At 36.1% G+C, this 18,722-nt stretch overlaps 3 protein-coding genes across 4 annotated transcripts; 1 reads left to right on the top strand and 2 right to left on the bottom strand.

Annotated features, from left to right (window-relative positions):
- The first annotated feature begins 259 nt into the window (after nt 1-259).
- On the top strand, nt 260-7,521 carry LOC141598990 (cell division control protein 48 homolog C-like). The gene is made up of 10 exons (XM_074418846.1): nt 260-1,169; nt 2,530-3,140; nt 3,842-3,994; nt 4,856-4,972; nt 5,100-5,204; nt 5,873-5,938; nt 6,022-6,086; nt 6,181-6,376; nt 6,926-7,051; nt 7,162-7,521. Exons 1-10 carry the CDS (start codon nt 341-343, stop codon nt 7,207-7,209), a joined length of 2,316 nt encoding a protein of 771 aa, XP_074274947.1. The 5' UTR covers nt 260-340; the 3' UTR covers nt 7,210-7,521.
- A 311-nt stretch (nt 7,522-7,832) lies between these two features.
- On the bottom strand, nt 7,833-13,179 carry LOC141598991 (uncharacterized). The gene is made up of 7 exons (XM_074418847.1): nt 12,498-13,179; nt 11,216-11,479; nt 9,894-10,410; nt 8,931-9,130; nt 8,689-8,801; nt 8,170-8,310; nt 7,833-8,077 (listed from the first exon to the last, which is right to left on the bottom strand). Exons 1-7 carry the CDS (start codon nt 13,026-13,028, stop codon nt 8,002-8,004), a joined length of 1,842 nt encoding a protein of 613 aa, XP_074274948.1. The 5' UTR covers nt 13,029-13,179; the 3' UTR covers nt 7,833-8,001.
- Nucleotides 13,180-13,427: 248 nt separating this feature from the next.
- LOC141598992 (protein C2-DOMAIN ABA-RELATED 7-like) lies at nt 13,428-17,744 on the bottom strand. 2 transcript variants are annotated; one of them, XM_074418848.1, is made up of 3 exons: nt 17,497-17,744; nt 13,940-14,035; nt 13,428-13,852 (listed from the first exon to the last, which is right to left on the bottom strand). In XM_074418848.1, exons 1-3 carry the CDS (start codon nt 17,602-17,604, stop codon nt 13,553-13,555), a joined length of 504 nt encoding a protein of 167 aa, XP_074274949.1. In that variant the 5' UTR covers nt 17,605-17,744; the 3' UTR covers nt 13,428-13,552. The 2 variants fall into 2 exon arrangements, with proteins under 2 accessions (XP_074274949.1, XP_074274950.1); XM_074418849.1 differs by lacking the exon at nt 17,497-17,744 and adding an exon at nt 14,634-14,865.
- Nucleotides 17,745-18,722: the final 978 nt, after the last annotated feature.

Below are 18,722 nucleotides of genomic sequence, written 5' to 3'. Positions count from 1 at the left end.
ACTCGAATGTGACTCGAACTTGGCCCGATAGACCCAGGTCTAGGTGAACGTGCACTATCTAGAATGACTTATTTTAAGCTAAGTCATGACTCGAAATGACCCAAGCTCAACCCAAAATTACCCAGCCGATAGTGACCCAACCGATAATTACTGACCCGAAAATAACCCGATCCAAACGTACCAAACCCATACCCAATTTAAATGGCTCATTTATCAGTTCTACATACGAAGAGACGAATTTTTATTTAAAAAAGGAAAAGGAAAACGAACTCTTAAAAAGCGGTTGCTGAAAGTCTAAAACCTTCAAAACCTCTCACTCAAGTGTTCCTTCGTTAGAAAAATGGGCAGAAGAGGTAGCGGCGGCGGCCCCCGACCTCGAAAACAATCAACACTAACTCTATCAATAATACGACGTCGTATTGACTCCTGCAAAATCAACCACCTCTCCACCGACGACATCGCCGACCACCTCTACTCCTCTTATCCCGACTACAAACACTTCAAGCTCCTCCCTTTTCGCCGCAAAATCAAACAACTTCTCGACCAATACGACGCCGTTAAACCTCAAACTGACTCGCCCGGGCCGACTCGGAAGAAACGCCGTCAATCGCCGCATGATGATGTCGATGACGTGTCCTCCGGCGCGGAGCACACGTCGGACGAAGACGGCGTCTACGGCGAGGATGTTGAGCCGGAGTTCGATGTTATGAAGTCGTTACTTAGGGAGAGATACAACAATTTGACACCGAAAAAGGCGGCGACAGGGAAATCAATTGGCGGCGGCGGCGGCGGTGTGGAGAGGAATGTAGAGGTGGAGGATGTGAGGAGAGAGAAGAATATTACAGGCGGCGTTGCGGCGGGGGCGGTGGAGAAGAGCGGGAGCGAATTGGTGGAGGAGGGAGAGGTGAAAGGAAAGGGGAAAGAAGGCGGAATTAGGTTTAAGGATTTTGGAGGAATTAAGAAAGTAATTGATGAATTGTTAATGGAAGTGATTGTTCCGTTGTATCATCCGCAATTACCGGAGTGGATTGGTGTGAAACCGATGTCAGGGATATTGTTACATGGTCCTCCTGGTTGTGGAAAGACTAGATTAGCGCAAGCGATTGCGAATGAGACTGGTGTTCCTTTTTATCAGATTTCTGCTACTGAAGTTGTTTCTGGTGTTTCTGGTATATTTAATGCTGTTCTTCAGTTTCTGTTTAGTGTTTCAGTAGCATAGAGTTTGGTTACTCCCTCAGTCCCAATCATTTGTTTTTGATTAAAATACTCATCGCAGAGAATAAGAAAGGTAAACGAATGATTGGGACGAATGGAGGACATTTGTGTTTTGTGGTATTAGTTTATGTGTTTGATAAGTTGAAATGATAGTGTTATCATGTTAGTTCAGCTAGAGCTACAACATTACTCTTGTGCTTCTGTTCCAGATATTGTAGTAGTAGGGTTCAGATGTATGCAGCTTCCCCGTGCTAATGCAGTACTGCAGAAAGTGTGTTTTCAGATTATCCAAAATAAAAATTGCCTCTTGAAACCGCTGCTTCAGCATAAATAGAAGCGCACATTCACTTTGGTGAGTGGATTATTGAAATATAATCTGGGTACTAAATAATGAATTTTTTGATCACTTGGAAATGGGAACAATCATATCAGCTCAATTGAACAAGCAATTTGAAATGGGAGGAATGAGGATAGTATGTGTGTTAGCAGGAGAGTGTATAAGATATTTACCGCAATTTTTTTACAATAAGCCTATAATTAATGGTAAATGTTTGTAAATGGGATGTTTCTTCAAGTAGTTCATGTCATTATTTAATCTACCCTAAATTTTATTGCATAACATCTGACATTTTGTGGCCCTGGAATTTTGAACCATCTGCATTAGCACAATTAGGGATTCTATTGAGTCAATACGTCTCCCTATATCCATCAAAACTTGAAATGTAGTTATTGTCTTCGAGCAATTGAAGTGGAGGTTTTTCGTGGGCTGCAGAAACTTTGTGGGACTTTCAGTTTTTCTCATGACATTTGCGCCAATGCGATAATCTTTAGTGAAAGATCTCTCTTCTGAAAGTCTAGGAGCGCAACATTAATTTGTTGAGGCAATTAAGTCGACTAGAGAAAGAGGATTCTCTAGATGATTTATATGGTGATGAAGATAAATCTTATAACTATGGTTCTCACTAAAGTTGCGGTTGGACCAGATTATATACCACAAGAATATTTCCCCCCTTTTTTTCTGTCCATTTTGTTTCTTCTCTTGACACTTGATTTTTTTTTTTTCTCGTGTATCTTGCTGTGTTTTACTACTGTTTATTCTCTCTCCACTTTTCATTGTTTTCCTATCGTAAATTGACAATTCCATATGACGATTGGTGTTAGCTGTCCCAATATCATGCAAGGCTTAATGTTGTTTTTTGGTAGTTTATTGAGTTTATGAGTTAATTCTTGACATCGGTAAGGTTGCTCCGAATAATACCCTAGAATGGCCTTGCTCACCATTTGACTTGCATTCTGTTTCAACTAAACATGTAGGTGCATCAGAGGAAAATATCCGCGAGCTATTTTCAAAAGCATACCAGAATGCTCCATCAATTGTCTTCATAGATGAAATTGATGCTATTGCTTCTAAAAGAGAAAATCTTCAAAGAGAGATGGAGCGGCGGATTGTGACACAGTTGTTGACGTGCATGGATGAATCTCACAGAATTGTGAAAAATACTGATAAAAATTCAGACATTGAACGTGCTGATAAAAAATCAGGATATGTTCTTGTTATTGGAGCCACTAACAGGCCTGATGCTGTTGACGCTGCATTGAGGAGACCTGGACGTTTTGATCGAGAGATTGCGTTAGGGGTACCAGACGAAAATGCAAGGGCTGACATACTCTCGGTGTTAACACAAAATCTGAGGCTTGCAGGTGATTTCGATTTGATGAAGATAGCAAAGGCCACTCCAGGATTTGTTGGTGCTGACTTGGCTGCTTTGGCCAATAAGGCTGGTAATCTTGCCATGCAAAGAATAATTGATCTAAGGAGGTCAGAGCTATCTAAGGTGGAGGAAACACCTGCGGAGGAGTGGTGGAAGGAACCTTGGTCACCTGAAGAGATGGCGAAGCTAAATATTACCATGACAGATTTCGAGGTAACTTAATCGTCAATATTTCATAAATTCATTTAGGGTTGGTTACACAGATTCGAACTGTCAGTGGATAAATCAAGGTCAAATGCTGAATTTTACAATTGAAGTAGGGTTAACTTTCCAACTTTTTATGTTGAGGCAGTGAGCACACAACTCTTAGAGTGTAGAATTACTAGCGTGGATAATCGTCCTTTAGGTGCTGACGTGTTAGTGTATCTGAGATTGGAAGTTATGCATGATCGTAGTGTGAGTTTTTACGTTAGTTCTGATGCATGATATTTATTATTCAGAGGTCCAACTGAAGAGTCTGAAGTAAAACCATCCTCAAATTACCTTTATATAATGTTTCACCCACGGAACGATATAATATACGTCATGGTGTGGATCCATGTCCCAGAACAGGTCCCCCACTATGTTGTAAAAGAGATAGCTCACAATTCAGCTTTTAGATCACAATGTCCATCAGATTAGCATCAAACGACAATAAGAAAAAGTTAATTTCCTTTCATGTAAAAGCAAAAGATAATCAACAAGTTATGTCACCCCTTTTACCTTCTTAATTTGGGGGAGGGGTGTGCTTGGTGCCTGTTTAAATAAGGTTGGTTAAAAGTGTCATTTGTGGTGTACTGGTGTTTCTTCTGATTTTGACTCAAGGAGATCAGTACTGTCCTCAAAAAGTTATTGCTCTTCCATGTTTTATATAGGAGGCGGCTAAATCGGTGCAACCATCTTCGAGAAGAGAAGGGTTCTCCACTATCCCTGATGTTAAATGGGAAGATGTTGGAGGACTTAACGAGCTAAGAAAGCAATTCGAACTTTACATAGTCAATCGCATCAAATATCCTACACAGTATGAGGTAACTACAGCTAGTTTTATTTTGTCTCGTGATGACTTTCATGACTCTAGCTTATACCTTCTTTAATTTACTGTTAGATTGAATTAGAACATAGAAGACAAACATTCCCCAAATAGATGTCAATGGAACGAATTTGAAGTGCCAGGAACAAAAACACATATGGGTTGATTGGGTGGTCAAATTGGTTTCTAAATACTTGGAATTAATCCATTACTTTTGTAGAACACTTTTTCCATCTTTCTATGATAAAAGTTCTTTCTATATTTCAATTTTAGCAGAGTAGCAATCTAGGAAAATTTAAGGAATTATCTGAATATTTTGGGGAAATTTTGAAGCATGTTCCACACTGGAGTATTTTACAGGTGTTGTAGACACAAAACTAGGTGTTGTATCAATATAATGAGCTTTTACTTGTGCGATAAAAAGGTAAGTATAGTCGTTTAATGCTATTTTATTTGGGGAATGCTGCTTTGGAGAAAGCTGGAAGCTCCTTAGTGTTCTGCTGTTCGAAAGATAAGAGGGTTGTGAACCTATTTCATCTATCTCATTTCATCACTATTATAAAAGTGTGTGACATTCTATATACTGATTATTGTGAGAAGATCATCGGTAAAGTTATCGTCATTTGACCACCAAAGTCAAATGGGGACTATATAAATAGGATGGAGGGAGTACTTGAATGCCAAGAAAAGAGTTCCAAGTTCCCAGCTCTTAGTAGCAAATTCTTTTGGGCCTTGGTTGTATAAAATCTGGGAACTTCTAAAACAAACCATTTACCTTATTATTCTTTGATCTCCTAATAGAAAAAAAAAGAGAGGCATGGCTACCGTGGTTTGAAAAAAATTTCATTTAATTTGGTAGGAATCTGGAGTGGACTTGGAAACGGGCTTTTTGCTTTATGGGCCCCCTGGTTGTGGGAAGACTCTGATTGCGAAAGCTGTAGCTAATGAGGCTGGAGCTAATTTTATACATATCAAGGTTTGTTGACTTTCTCCATCTGTGTATGTCAGTTAACCGTGACTGGCATTGTCATTCACGCTTCTTATTTTTGCGACTATCAATTTACTAATGACGTGGTTGGTTGTGCCTATTTGATGCAATAAAGGGTCCTGAACTTCTAAACAAATATGTTGGTGAAAGCGAATCGCATGTTCGGAGGATATTTAGTCGTGCAAGAACATGTGCTCCGTGCATAATATTTTTTGACGAGGTATAATTTCTGTTGCTCCTTAGTTCTCACTGTTTGTATCTGGCATAAAGAATTGCATTCTCTACTGACCTTTCAACGAGAATTGAAGACAGGCGCCACAATATGCATTAGAATACTATATTCTGTCAGCATTATACTACTCTCTCCATTCGATGTTGTTCTTCCCGCTTGCTATGCGGGGTCTCATAAAAGCATGCTTTACTATAGCTATTATGTAGTACTATCTAGTCACATATAATGTTGAAAATATACTTTTGTGAAAGTTTTTTAATCACGTGTATTAACTATGTGAACATCATATTATAATATATTTTTCTATATATATGGTCCAAAAAGCAAGTGTGAGGAACAATGTGGAATGAAGGGAGTAATATGTTATCATAAAAAAACTGAGTGACAGGCGTTAATATATGGCATTTGGAGTACCTTAACTCAAGTTTTGACTTTATTTATGTTTTCACCGAGAGTTGAGTATGACCTTGATGCTAGTAAAATCTTCTATCTGATGCACCCTGCCTTAGAGGGCATTTGAATTAACCTTTCGATTTTACTGAGGCACTTTATCGTAGTTTGTTTTTTGTGTTCCTACTCACAAGCAAATGCGGCTGAGAAGTCGCTTGGAAGATGAAAATTTGGTTTCTAACAATAACTACGTACTGCACTGCTAGGTTGATGCCCTAACAACAGAGCGTGGAAAAGAAGGGGGGTGGGTCGTTGAGCGTCTTTTGAATCAGGTATCTTTCGCTTTTATCTGATATCCGTCAATGTACCTTGATTGATATGTATTTCCTGAAAAAAGTACCTTTTCCTGATGTAGCTTTTGATCGAGTTAAATGGCGGTGATCATAGGCGTGGCGTTTATGTAATTGGTGCTACAAATAGGTATATTTTGCATCGTGGACAACTATTTCATATGAACTACTGTATTTTATTTTCACATTGAAAGCTTAATGCCTTAATTAACTTTCTGTGCTAGACCCGAAGTGATGGACCACGCACTCTTGAGGCCAGGAAGGTTTGGAAAATTGTTGTATGTCCCTCTACCTAGTTCCAGTGAGCGTGGCCTGATCTTAAAAGCTCTTGCTCGGAAAAAGCCAATAGATGAGAGTGTGAATTTGCTTGACATTGGTGAACGTTGTGAAAATATGAGTGGCGCAGATCTTGCTGCACTGGTTAGTTAATTTTCATTTTGCTCTTCATTAATGATTACTACAATACTAGGTGGTAGGTAAAAACTTTTCCGGTATTGTTTCCGGTATGTTAAGGACCTTTGCAATGGCTGATATATGGCTGTTGCTAGATAGATAGTCAAGCAATAGGTCTGCTTTTTGGATCATAGTAACCGACTAACCGTTATGATGGATGCTAGGTTGGTAATTTGGTATATAACGATATAAGTGGCACAACCAATACTAAATTGATATCGACGAAAACCATGATATTCTCCCTACTACCACGTTAAAGTATGCTACCATGATCTGGCATCCTTACTGCTAATGTAATTGTATCACAATTTAATATAATCTGCTTGTATGTTGAATAATTAGTTTAGAAGCAAGGAATAACTAACCTAGTACTCCGTATATGAGTAGTCAGTCGTAGTCTCATGGTAAATCTATCATGAGACTTTCTCATAAGGAGAAGTTGCAGTGACATTAATGTTACCGGGACTGGTTTAGTTGAGTGAACGAACCTATACTCATTCCGCTGAATCGTGTCAGGTGAATGAAGCTGCAATGGCTGCACTGGAAGAAAAGCTCACATCGAATACAACAATCTCTACAAAAATCAATTCTCTTCATTTTGAGCAGGCTCTCAGTAAAGTTAAACCCTCAGTTTCTGATAAGGTATCCCTTTTATGTTTGGTTTCTTTTGTTTATAAATATAAATGCCTTGCTATAAAAAAAATTCCCGCTAACGTAAGAAATTTGATTGTTGCACCAATTCTATGGAGCAGATAAAGCAGTCCTACCACAAGTTGTCTCAGACGTTCCGAGCTGCCTAAATTGGTAATTACTCTGTAGTAAACTTATTTATCGTTGCTATGACTTCATTCGGCACAAGTCATCCTGGACATGAATACCGCAAACTAAGTATTTTTTATGAGAAATGGTTGGAAAAGTTTTGAGTTATTAGAAATAGGTAGGATTGTAGGAAGATGGCTTCTTTCCACAAATCAATTTTGTATCTCTTTCCTTGTATCTCTTTCCTTTTGTTTTAGGGCTGAGCTTATAATTTGGTGTATCAGAGAGATATATGTATCTGAAGACAACTAATACCACAATTTTGCTATTTTTGTAAAAAAATCTTTCTTCAATTGTCACCGTGTTTGTATCATTTACAAAATTTGATGCTTCAATTAGGTAGTTACCATGAGGTGCATGAGTGCATCCGTTAAAACCTCTTAATTAATATTCTTCTGATTGATACATTTCATTTGTTGTTACGAGGTGCGTCCGTTAGACCGTTATTATGGAATGATATACACAACGGTCTTACAAGATGTCGAAGACAAATACTTTCACTATCTTCCCATTTTCCGTACTTTCATTGTCAAACTTCCTTTAGGTATCGTGACTTGGGTAAAAGACGTCTACACTACGCTAGTGAAAAGATAAAAACTCTATATTTCGCGTGTATAATCGAGAAATGATATATTTTATCTAATCCACTCGAAACTCGGAAATTCTCAAATCCCTTCACAAAGCTTCTTGAGGATCCAATGTGATCCTACACAAACGTCAATTTGAATACCATATATACAAGGATGAATGTGTGTGATGACATATATTCGTTTTCAAATCCCGTTTACTATATACTTTTCGATATCTGATAAATCGAGAATTTCATGTAATCCGCTTGCCATTAGAAACCTGAAACAGCAAAAGAATGTGTAAATCTTGTGTATGAATATTAATATTAATAAGAATTTAAAACCTAAAATTTGACAGGAAAAATGACATACTTGTCCTTCAAAGCTGTAGCCATTGATAGACATCCACCAGCAATTGATGATTGCATATTCACCGCGATATTCGGATTGTGTACACTCTGCCTCAAGTGTATCCATCCATGTTCTCCATGCTTTTCGTCGCTAACTTTTACCCTGAAACCGCAATTTCGCTAAGCATCTCAAATGTCATAAAAACGTGTCACATAAAAACAGTGTCAGAGCTCGAGATTCAATCGTATGCGCTCATTTTAGTTTCAGAGTTATTTTCCGGTTTAATTTTGGTGTCTTAGGATACAGTTTTCTTATTAGTCGCAGATATCAACTAGCTTGGTTGGTAAGTAATGAGAAGTAGTGCTCATGACCTAGGTTCAAATCCCGTCAGCATTAAAATCGCCCTTATGACTCTCTTTAGACCAAAAAAAAGGATACAGTTTTCTTTATTATTCGAAATCAACAACATAAAACGTCAATTGTCTAAAAACCCGTAAAGACGTAAAATCGATAAGCAAGGTAAGAGTTGCGAAGAAACACCTGTACATATGAGCATCGACAGGAGTAGGGCTGTCATTAAGATCCACAAGACAACCTTCACCTATCCAGCAGTCTCCACACGAGTCGAGCTCCCATCCTTCTATTCTCTCGTCCTTCACCACCAACGGTCACAAGAGACGCGAAGAAGTCAGTAACTAAGTTTCTTAAAAAGCCGTCTCATAAAAGAATTTGAGTGCCTAAATCAGTGACAATTTGTTGGTGCGAATTTATATTATTAGTACCTCGACATATCTTCTGAAAGTGTCGATGGTCTCGACAGCCTTAGCCTTGGCATATCTCGGTTCAGCAAGGACATCCATCCGAAGCTCTACAGACTCCAATGGCTCTTCAAGTTCATCAATTAAGCTTCCTATTCCTTTGCTTTCGCCTGCTAGTTTCATCCGTACCATCTCTATTATGATTTTCACCGTCATATATGCACCTGATAATTCGCCAACAAAACAACTACATGTCTTCATATTTTACAAGAAGCACACACACTAATTACAACCGAAGAAAACAGTAGCAAATGTCCAACATTGGTCGCAAAAACAATTTTGCGAGCAAGTTTTAGGACATTTGCGATAGTTCATGAGGAACTGTATTAGGATATTAGGCCCATTAGGGCTGACTATCATCTAGGGTTTGGTAGTGACGGCTACATCCTAGGGTTTTAGGAATGCTTAGGGTTTCTTGTAAGGTATTATAAATACCAATCATTCTATGATATCAATAACACAACAACTATTATCAACTACAATTGTCTTATGAAATATTCTCCCTTCCATAATCTTAACAAACTGTCGCAAAACAACGCTTTTTGGTAGTATTGAACATACTCCCTCTATACATATTTGTTCTTCCCATTTGACTTTACGCGATCAGCAGGACGCCATTTTGACCTCATTTTTGAACATACTCCCTCTATACATAATCTTAACAAACTGTCGCAAAATTATCCAATGGGTGGGCAACATGTGTCCTTTTTTTTTAAAAAAAATAAAGTGGAGTGGAAAAGTAGAGTATGAGGTGAGTCTGACGGATAATGTATAAAGTCTTAGGTGAGTCTGAGATGGGTCTGAACAATAAAGAAATAATAAAAATTAGTGGAAAACTGATGTGGCAGAGTCTTAAGACTTGAGAGTGACTAATAATCTCACCTAAGTAGTAGAGAATGACATAAGATAAGAAATAAATAAACTCACCATCATCAAGAAAATAGTTCTCTTTAAGAGCACCATGACCAGAAGTTTCCATCATAAGATGAGTCTCAATACCATCTTCATTCAACCTCACACCCTTATCAATAACATTTCTATACCCAACCCTATAAAGACAATGTCGACCACCTCGACGAGCAATAAACCGAGAAAGCGCAATGCTAGTCCTTGCATCGGTCACAATAGTACTTCCAGGATGCTCTTTAAGCACAATGGAAGACATAAGTGCAATTAGTTTGTCCCCATTAATTGGACTGCCTTTATTATCAACCACACCACTCCTATCGACGTCAGTGTCAAAAACAATGCCGATATCAGCATTGTTTTCTAACACCGCGGTCCTTGTAAGGGACATTGCGATTTTATCCTCAGGGTTAGGAATGTGGTTTGGGAACATTCCGTCTGGGTTAAGGTGAAGTGACCCAAATGTGTCTGCTCCAAGTTTGTCTAAGACGTCGTATGTGAAAAAACCTCCTGATCCATTTCCAGCATTCACAATTATCTGCATTGCAATTTTAGTCGTAACGTTGTAAATGACTCGTGTTGATCTGTGGACCAAGTACATAGCCTAGCGAGCTACTATGAGTAACCGCTCTCAGTTCAAGGTTTTGGGCCCGGGTGTTACAATAAACTTTTGGGATATTCTCTCTCGTGTATTCCTGAACTTTTTCGTTTTCTAAGGTGTACCCCTCGTTTTTCACGAAAAAAATTTTGACGACAACAATTCTCTGTTACGAGTTCAGAACACGATAATTTTTTTTTTCATACCAATTATCTCGTCAAGGCCTTGAATTTGAAAAAAAAAATTCATCCGACCATAATTCCCGACTACGAGTTGAGACGTTGGTGAATTCTTTTTCAAACGGAAGACCTCTTCAAGACGGTCAATTTGGAAAAAAGTTTATCGTATTCTGAACTTGTATCCAAGAGTCATTGACGGTCAAAGTTTTTTTACAAGAAAAGAGGGGTAAATCTTAGAAAATGAAAAGGTTAAGAGGTACACGAGAGAATAAACCTAAACTTTTTCATTGGCACAAAACCTCATTTGAGAACGTCTTGAGCTTAAGACGAACTCTTCCATGTTAGTTATTTAACGATTATATGTAACCTTAAAGACGGTCTTAGACTCTTAGACATGTCTAGTAGCAGAGCGAGGGGCTAGTAGGGGTCTCGGCCCTCTAAACGAGAAAAATTTCCGGATTACTTAGTTGAAATTATCGATTATTTTTCCTAAGCTTATTTATATTTAGTCTCGCCTAACTATAAATCCTGGTTACGCTACTGATCCAGCAGTTATGAAAATTTACCTGAAAGCCTTCCAAAGGAGTGTCATAATGAGTTGGATGATTAACTCTTTGCTTGATTATGTCTCGAAGATGTTTAGAGTAAGCGCTCATGAAATCGACTTTGATGGGCGGCTTACTTAAACTGAGCGACACCTTTGCTTGTCGATTAGCATACTTACGAGCAGCACGGTCGCACAGCTCCTCCACCTCAGGGGAGGTGAGTCCCCCTGTCTTTGTGAAGAACTTTAGACCATTTCTTGTGTATGGTAAATGAGATGCTGTCATCTGCACCAATTATTACCTTTAACTGCTCATTAAACTGTCAAAATGCATATAATTTAAATATTTACCTTTTTCCTTGTCCGATTTATTTAAATAGAGTCGCGATAACAATATTTAGCCGTGTTTCAAACTAACTATTTACCAACTGAACTACCTGAAATCTGAACGGAATTTTTTTCTTTTCCGTCAAATCACGCTACTATTAGCAAATAATTGAATCACTTAAGAGTTACGGGGTAATACTACTACGGCTCTGTTCGGTAAACTAACTGAAAAGGTAGTTGAAAACTGAAAAGGTAACTGAAACCTGAAAAGGTAACTGATAAGGTAGGTGAAAATTAGAAACGGATAAGTTAACTGATTATATAAAAAAGTGTTTGACAAACTAACTGAAAAAAGTAACTGATTTTGATGAAATGGCGTAAAAGGATATAGTAATTAATTAATAGTATAAATTTAAGGGGTAAAAACAGAAAATTAAATCAAATCAGGTACCTGAAATCTCAGATGCACGCTTACAAAAAAAGAAGGTACCTGAAATTTTGGTTAAATAAGCTACTTTGACTAAATCAGGTACCTGAAATGTCTTGCCAAATGGAACCTACATCTACGCATATGACTTGTAACACTGATCATGTTAGCCGATCACAAATCATTTCGTTAACTTTCTTGCCGAAACTTTCATATCATGCAAGTAGTATCAAATAATTTCAACTACCTAAAGAACTTACACAAATTCTCATTGATGGCAGCCATTTTTGGTCTTCAGCTGAAGACGGGCCAAATGTCACCCATTTAAGATGAAAATGTTACCATTTTAATGACAAACTATTATAGCTTTAAAAATTATTTACCTTAAAATGGTAACATTTTCATCTTAAATGGGTGACATTTGGCCCGTCTTCAGCTGAAGACCAAAAATGGCTGCCATCAATGAGACTTGCTGAAGAACTTATTAGTTCTTATACGAAATATGATAATATGAATCGAAACTCGAATAAATGTTGCAAAAATTATTTACCATGATAGAACCATCATAATCAAAAGAAGGCAAGATAGTACTCATGAAACAAGCCGGCGTCGTAGCGAGCCCCATATCGAAAACCACACAACCAGCCTTACTAAGTCCAGCAAACACAGCTGCACTCAACACGGGGCCCGAAATCCGAGGATCCCTTCCTAAAGACACCTTCATTTCCTCCCCTTGTTCTTTCTTAACTTTCTCAATCAACCACTCACCAAAACTCTCTGCAATAGCTTCCACGGCCGGTGGCGTAAGGTCCACCGGCCGACCCTTTTCGCCTTCCAACGCGACTCCACGAACATCCGACCCGTTTTGAAGTCTCTTAATTTTCTCAATCTCCTCATCATTTACTACCTCAATAGAATGTGCTATACTAGATGATCTTATTGACAAATGGGTCTTCGCCCGACCTGAAAATGACCCGAAAAAAAGTATTCTTTGTGACGGTTTTCTCTCCGGTGTCGACGAAACACAAACTTTGCCTAAACAACTCTTCAAAACAAGATTTGAATATGATGTACAAGCCATTGTTTTTTTTTTTTTTTTTTTTTTTTTTTTGATTTAGTGAAGCAACATATAATTTTCGAAAAATCGGATCGAATTTAGAAGATAATGTGTAGGAATGATATGTTCCCTAAAGAATGGTGACCAATTGAATCATAGCCTTATGTTTTTGAGTAACAATCTTGGAAACAAATACCAACATATAAAATGACAAAGTTTACAGATTTTTGATCTCTTCATAGCCATGCAATTCAAACTCAGTTTTACTTCATTTCATTGTCAATTTTTGGCATTTTCTATGTATACACACATGTGTTTAATCAAACAAATTTGCATTTCTTGTACTAGTTTTTTTACGTGTCATTTCGGAAACAGCCTCTTTGTGTTCTATCAATAAACGTAAATGGTAAAGGTAACAAGACATTTGACAAGAAAATATAGCTTAGCGGAACATGATACCGTGTCTTATATAACAACACAAGATATTAAAGTCGAGCTTAAGAGCACAATTCATAATCATACATGAGGCCGGGATGGGGAAGACAGGTTTAAGGCCTTAATCCCCTACAACCGGGAAGATCAATCCACTCGAGTTGGATTTGAACTTTACCCTTCTCAACATGCTGAAGCTTTAGAATCATGTCTTGGATCATCTTCCCTTTGCCGATCCAAGTGACCTTACTTTCATCCGCTAGGCAATTATGCGCGTCAGGCTGTATTTTCTTGACTGCAGTTCCGAGGGGGAGTTCTCCCAGCCCCATTTGAAGACAATCTAAGTATGGTTTGATGTCGATTATTGCATCGCCCATCCTGTCGTCTTCTGTGAATGTATCTTTGTCAAATACTGTCTGCAAAAACAGCAAAATGGAAATACTAAGATTCTGTTGATGAATATATTCCTATACAGACGGAAATAACAAATTTGATCGACTTACTAGCTTGATTGGAACTTTAGGATCAGTAACTGAAAGAGTTAATACATCATTCCACACAGGGTTGCAGTTTTTCTTAATTACTCGAGTCTTTAATTTCTGCAGAAAGCAAACGAGAAAATCAGAAATACAAAACATCTATATTATTCACAAATACTATACTACAACCAGTTGTATAATAGCATTATACATTGTATATTATTGCTGTACATGTTGTCATGTTGTTACAGATCTTACAGAATAAAAATGCATCACAATTTTCAGAGTTTGTTACATTGATAAGCTTCAAATCTTCAATATTTTATAAAGGAAAGCAAAGATTAACGCGATTATTAGCAAAAATGGTACCGGATGAAACATATTTAGCAAAATGAGGTTTAGATAAACGCGCAACATGAATTGACATGTTTCTTCTAAACTTCATTTTGCTTAATAAGTTTCATCAAACCCCATTTCAACGATCAACATTATTTAGTATAGGACTTATGGATGACGATTTACTAACAAACATTGTTATGAATTCCACATTCATGATTCATACTATATGACGATTTTTTACAATCCATCACATATGTCATTGTTTATCCAATGCGCACCTAATAAAGATTACCATTATCGATCCAAACAAAACTAATTTAAAGAAAATCGACCATCACGAAATTAAAAAATCAAAAGAAAGGAGAAATGGAAAACAGGCCTGAGAGCCCATAGAGATAACAACATAAGGGTCACTGCTAGCAGCATCACGAACAGCAAGATTAATGCCTCTTTGTATTTTTATTTTCAGAAATCCTTTCCCCTCCATTTTTATTTATATTTCTTCATGCAATTTATTATAATAAATTGGAATATTATTCCAAGTGCAGAAATTGGAGGAGAAAGGTAAAAAAAAAATGTGAAAGATTAAGGTATGAACTATGAACGTATTTAGGGGAAATGCCATTGATGAATGTATCTATTACTGTCGAATTACACGGGTTATTTACTGGATGATATTGCGTTGTTTTTCTTGATTTACCCTTTTATATCCCGTAAACTAAAATGACATGGCAATTAGCATCCGGTACCAAGCCTCGGTGCCACCTCGTGGCAAGTTTGCAAAAACGTTAATTAACTGTCTACGTTTATGCATATTCTTTTGTAAAATGATTTTACACAAGTATTATTATAAGGGCACATGTTAATAACCATATATGATAAGATTAATAATATATTCTCATTAAATATGGTAAAAATGAGAATATAATTGAGTATCTCATGTGAATATGTTGTTAATATTACCATAAATAGGTTATTAAGGTATGCTGACCTAGCACACGTTAGAAAAAACCACCTTGATAGATGAACCATGATGCTCAATTATTATAAATATTCTTATTACGCTCCCTTACTCAAATGTCCATTGGGCAATTCCACTTCGAGTTTTTGAGGGGTTTTGAGGTTGTCAGGATTTGAACCCGTGACCTTCGGTCACACTGGCTCTGATACCATAAAAGAGTTTGACTGCCTCAACCAGTATAAATATTAAGGTGATGGTTGAGACCCAACTATTATAAATATTCCTATTAAACCTCAATATATTTAAATAGTATTCGGTCCGTTTTAATTATTTATTTAACTTTGATTAAAATAGTCCTTGTAAAAAATAAAAAGGATAAATAAATGAAGACGAGTAAACAATGGAGGGAGTAGTTTAACTAATTTAACAGCTGACTTAGCTCTACAAAACACATCAGTATGCAAGATCCAATTATAAGACTCCAGAACTTAGATCTGGCTTTCGAACGTGTGGGTCGTACAAGTTTAGAACCATTCACAGAATCACATGTTTTATAGGCACAAGAGTATGACACTAACATTTTAAAATTGGTCTATAGTTCTATACTCCCTAGCTCCATTCAACTCCACTTTGCAGGTTTCTATTTTGCACATTATTCACAAACGGATATTCAACTTCAATTTTCTCTCGATACATAAGTTAAAATATATTCATGTGGGATTTTATTTGATTCGTCTTTAAGAGTACATTAAAATTATCTAAATTTTATAATTTTTGCAAATACGCAACTAAAAATATTTACCGCGTAAAAGTCGCGTTGGCAAACGTGATAAAGCAAACATGTAAAGTGGAGTTGAATGGAGGGAGTACTAATAGTTGTAGACTTGTACTCCGTAGTACTTACTACTCCCTCCTATCCATCCTTTTTTTTCCCATTTGAAGTGGGCACGAAGATTAAGGGTGGGGAGTATAATATTGATAAATATATGAGTGGGGTTTGGTAATTGGAGAGAGGTATGAATAATTATGATTAAATATTAATAAATGAGATGAGTGGGGTTTGGTTATTGGAGAGAGATAGGAATAATTAAAATTAAATATTAATAAAGTATATATAGTGGGGTTTGATGAGTGGAAAGAGGTAAGAGTATAATATTAATAAAAACTTTCTCAAAAAGGAAAGGGGAAGAAAACCTGAATAATCCGTTTTGGAAATAGGGAAGAAAAGAGTGGATAGGAGGGAGTACTTACGAGTAGTACTTACTAACTTATGTGATACACAAATTCTCATTGAAGACGGACACTATCCGTCATAAGCTGGAGACGGACAGTGTCCCTCTCATAAAAAGCAATTGACATTATTATTAATGGGTGCTTCATTTTCTACCCACTTGCCCTCCCACTTGTTTTATTGTGAGAGGAGGAGTATCCGTCTTCAGCTTGTGACGGATATAGTACGTCACAAACAAGACGCTTTGTATCTGATATTCAATTCGATACGTAAATTACGATTCATAATTAGAAATTTGAGAAAAGAAATTACTCGTATAAGGTTTTGAAAGATCTACCGTTTCTGTCAACCGTTCCTTTTTTTTTTTTTTTTTTTTGTGCATGTACACCAATATCATTACAACGGTTAAAAGGGCTAAAAAGAAAGAGGTCAATTTTATCCGGATCGAAGATTATTATCATCCTCCCTTCAAGAAGTATTGTCTCTGTAATTCTGGCTCGCTTAGTTGGTCTTCTAAATAGTTTCCGAGTAGCTAGTCGTCCCATATTTGTATTTTACGGTTTTATTTCTGTAATACAGTTTATCGTTGTAAAAAAAAGGTTTTAAAAGGAAGAGAAGACGAACAGATGATTTAGATTTTTTTTTTTCCCTTTGATTGTGATGAAGATACATAGTATTTGACAGAAAACTCATGAAAAAATGTACTTCGTGTATGATTTAGTAAAAACCGTATATGAACGAACAAGTATGTAAATTAAAGAACAGAAAACATTTTTTTTATGCATCTATTAGTCACCAAGATTGTATTTCTATCAGATGAAGCAAGTACGTAGTATGTTACAAGTTATCTAACTGTGGTACTAGTATCGACAGGTTGGATATATTTTTCCGTTAAAAAGTTAAATTTATTTTTCCGTTAAATGAAAATAAATTACTCATGTTATATTCTCCACTTAAGATTGAAATCTTGCTTTAATATCAAGAAAAAATAGCTTAGAATACACAAATAGAAGAAAAATAAAAATAAAAAGATGAAGAAGGCTAACTTACTTGTGAACCGGAGATGATAATAACATAAGGATCACTAGAAAAAGCATCACAAACTTTAAGATCAATCCCCCTCTTAACCGTAATCTTAATTACACCTAATGGATTCATAATCTAACAATTAATCTTCTTTTTTCTTGATTATGATACCTTAATTACTTCTTTTATCACTTAATAATGATGATTTTTCAACAACTAATTATAATATTGAGTGTAAACTTAATTAGACTTTGATGTTTGATGTATGTAGTTATGATTATTTGTGAAGTGTATTTATATTAGTTTTGTGTGGATGAATGACAAAATATATAATAAAATAAAGGGTAATGTCCAGCCCTTTAATGACTTTTATACGTGGTATTGACTTAGGAATTAAGAATTAAATTACACATTATTCAATGCAATTAATACAAATATTAAAAATTTAGTAGCTTCTTAAATACAGGCATTGTATTTATCATTTTCCTAAAATAAATAAGGGACCAAGAAAATATAGTTAAATATATACGAGTAGTGACAAATTCTTCTTTTAGACGAACTACGTCCGTCTGAAATTAAAATGGATCAAATATAATCATTTTATGATAAAAAGTAGAGTTAATATTTTCTAGTAACATAATACTACCATATTTTTGCTTAAAAATGATAATTTTAGTTATAATATTTTATTGTTAAATGAGTTAATTTCTATTATAAAAATTTTGACATTTTTATATTTTAATTTAGGACCGTGTTGAGAAAGATCTACTTAAAAAGAGTAGGTGTAAAATATGTATTGTTTAACGGAATTTGTTGAGGCAAATTGCGTTTTCATGTGCTTGATGAAAGATGTGTTTGTTGTTTGAGGAACATGCGTAGCACATTTAACTACCCTTTTTAATTGACGTGTGATTTGGAAGAATAAATTATATCACTTCTTAGCTTTCGTGTCACCTTCGATTTCATATAAGAGTTAATTTATTTAAGATTGTTTTCAATCTACATCAATACGGAGTATAATTTCTTTTTTGGATGATGAGGAAATCCGTAATCGTTGTTTTTAATGACCACTAATTACATATATCAGGTTAGCCACTTAAAGGTGACAGACTCAAAATCTAAAAAGCATCGTCTCAAACTCTCAAAACATTTTAAACCAAAAAAAAATCTCAAGACATAAATACACACCAAGATTGTTAAACATTTTAAACCAAAAAAAAATCTCAAGACATAAATACACACCAAGATTG

Source organism: Silene latifolia, chromosome 9 (genome assembly GCF_048544455.1).
Source record: "Silene latifolia isolate original U9 population chromosome 9, ASM4854445v1, whole genome shotgun sequence".
Taxonomy (NCBI): domain Eukaryota; kingdom Viridiplantae; phylum Streptophyta; class Magnoliopsida; order Caryophyllales; family Caryophyllaceae; genus Silene; species Silene latifolia.
The sequence above is the reverse complement of the archived record's forward strand: the minus strand, read 5'-3'. Positions and strand labels throughout refer to the sequence as shown.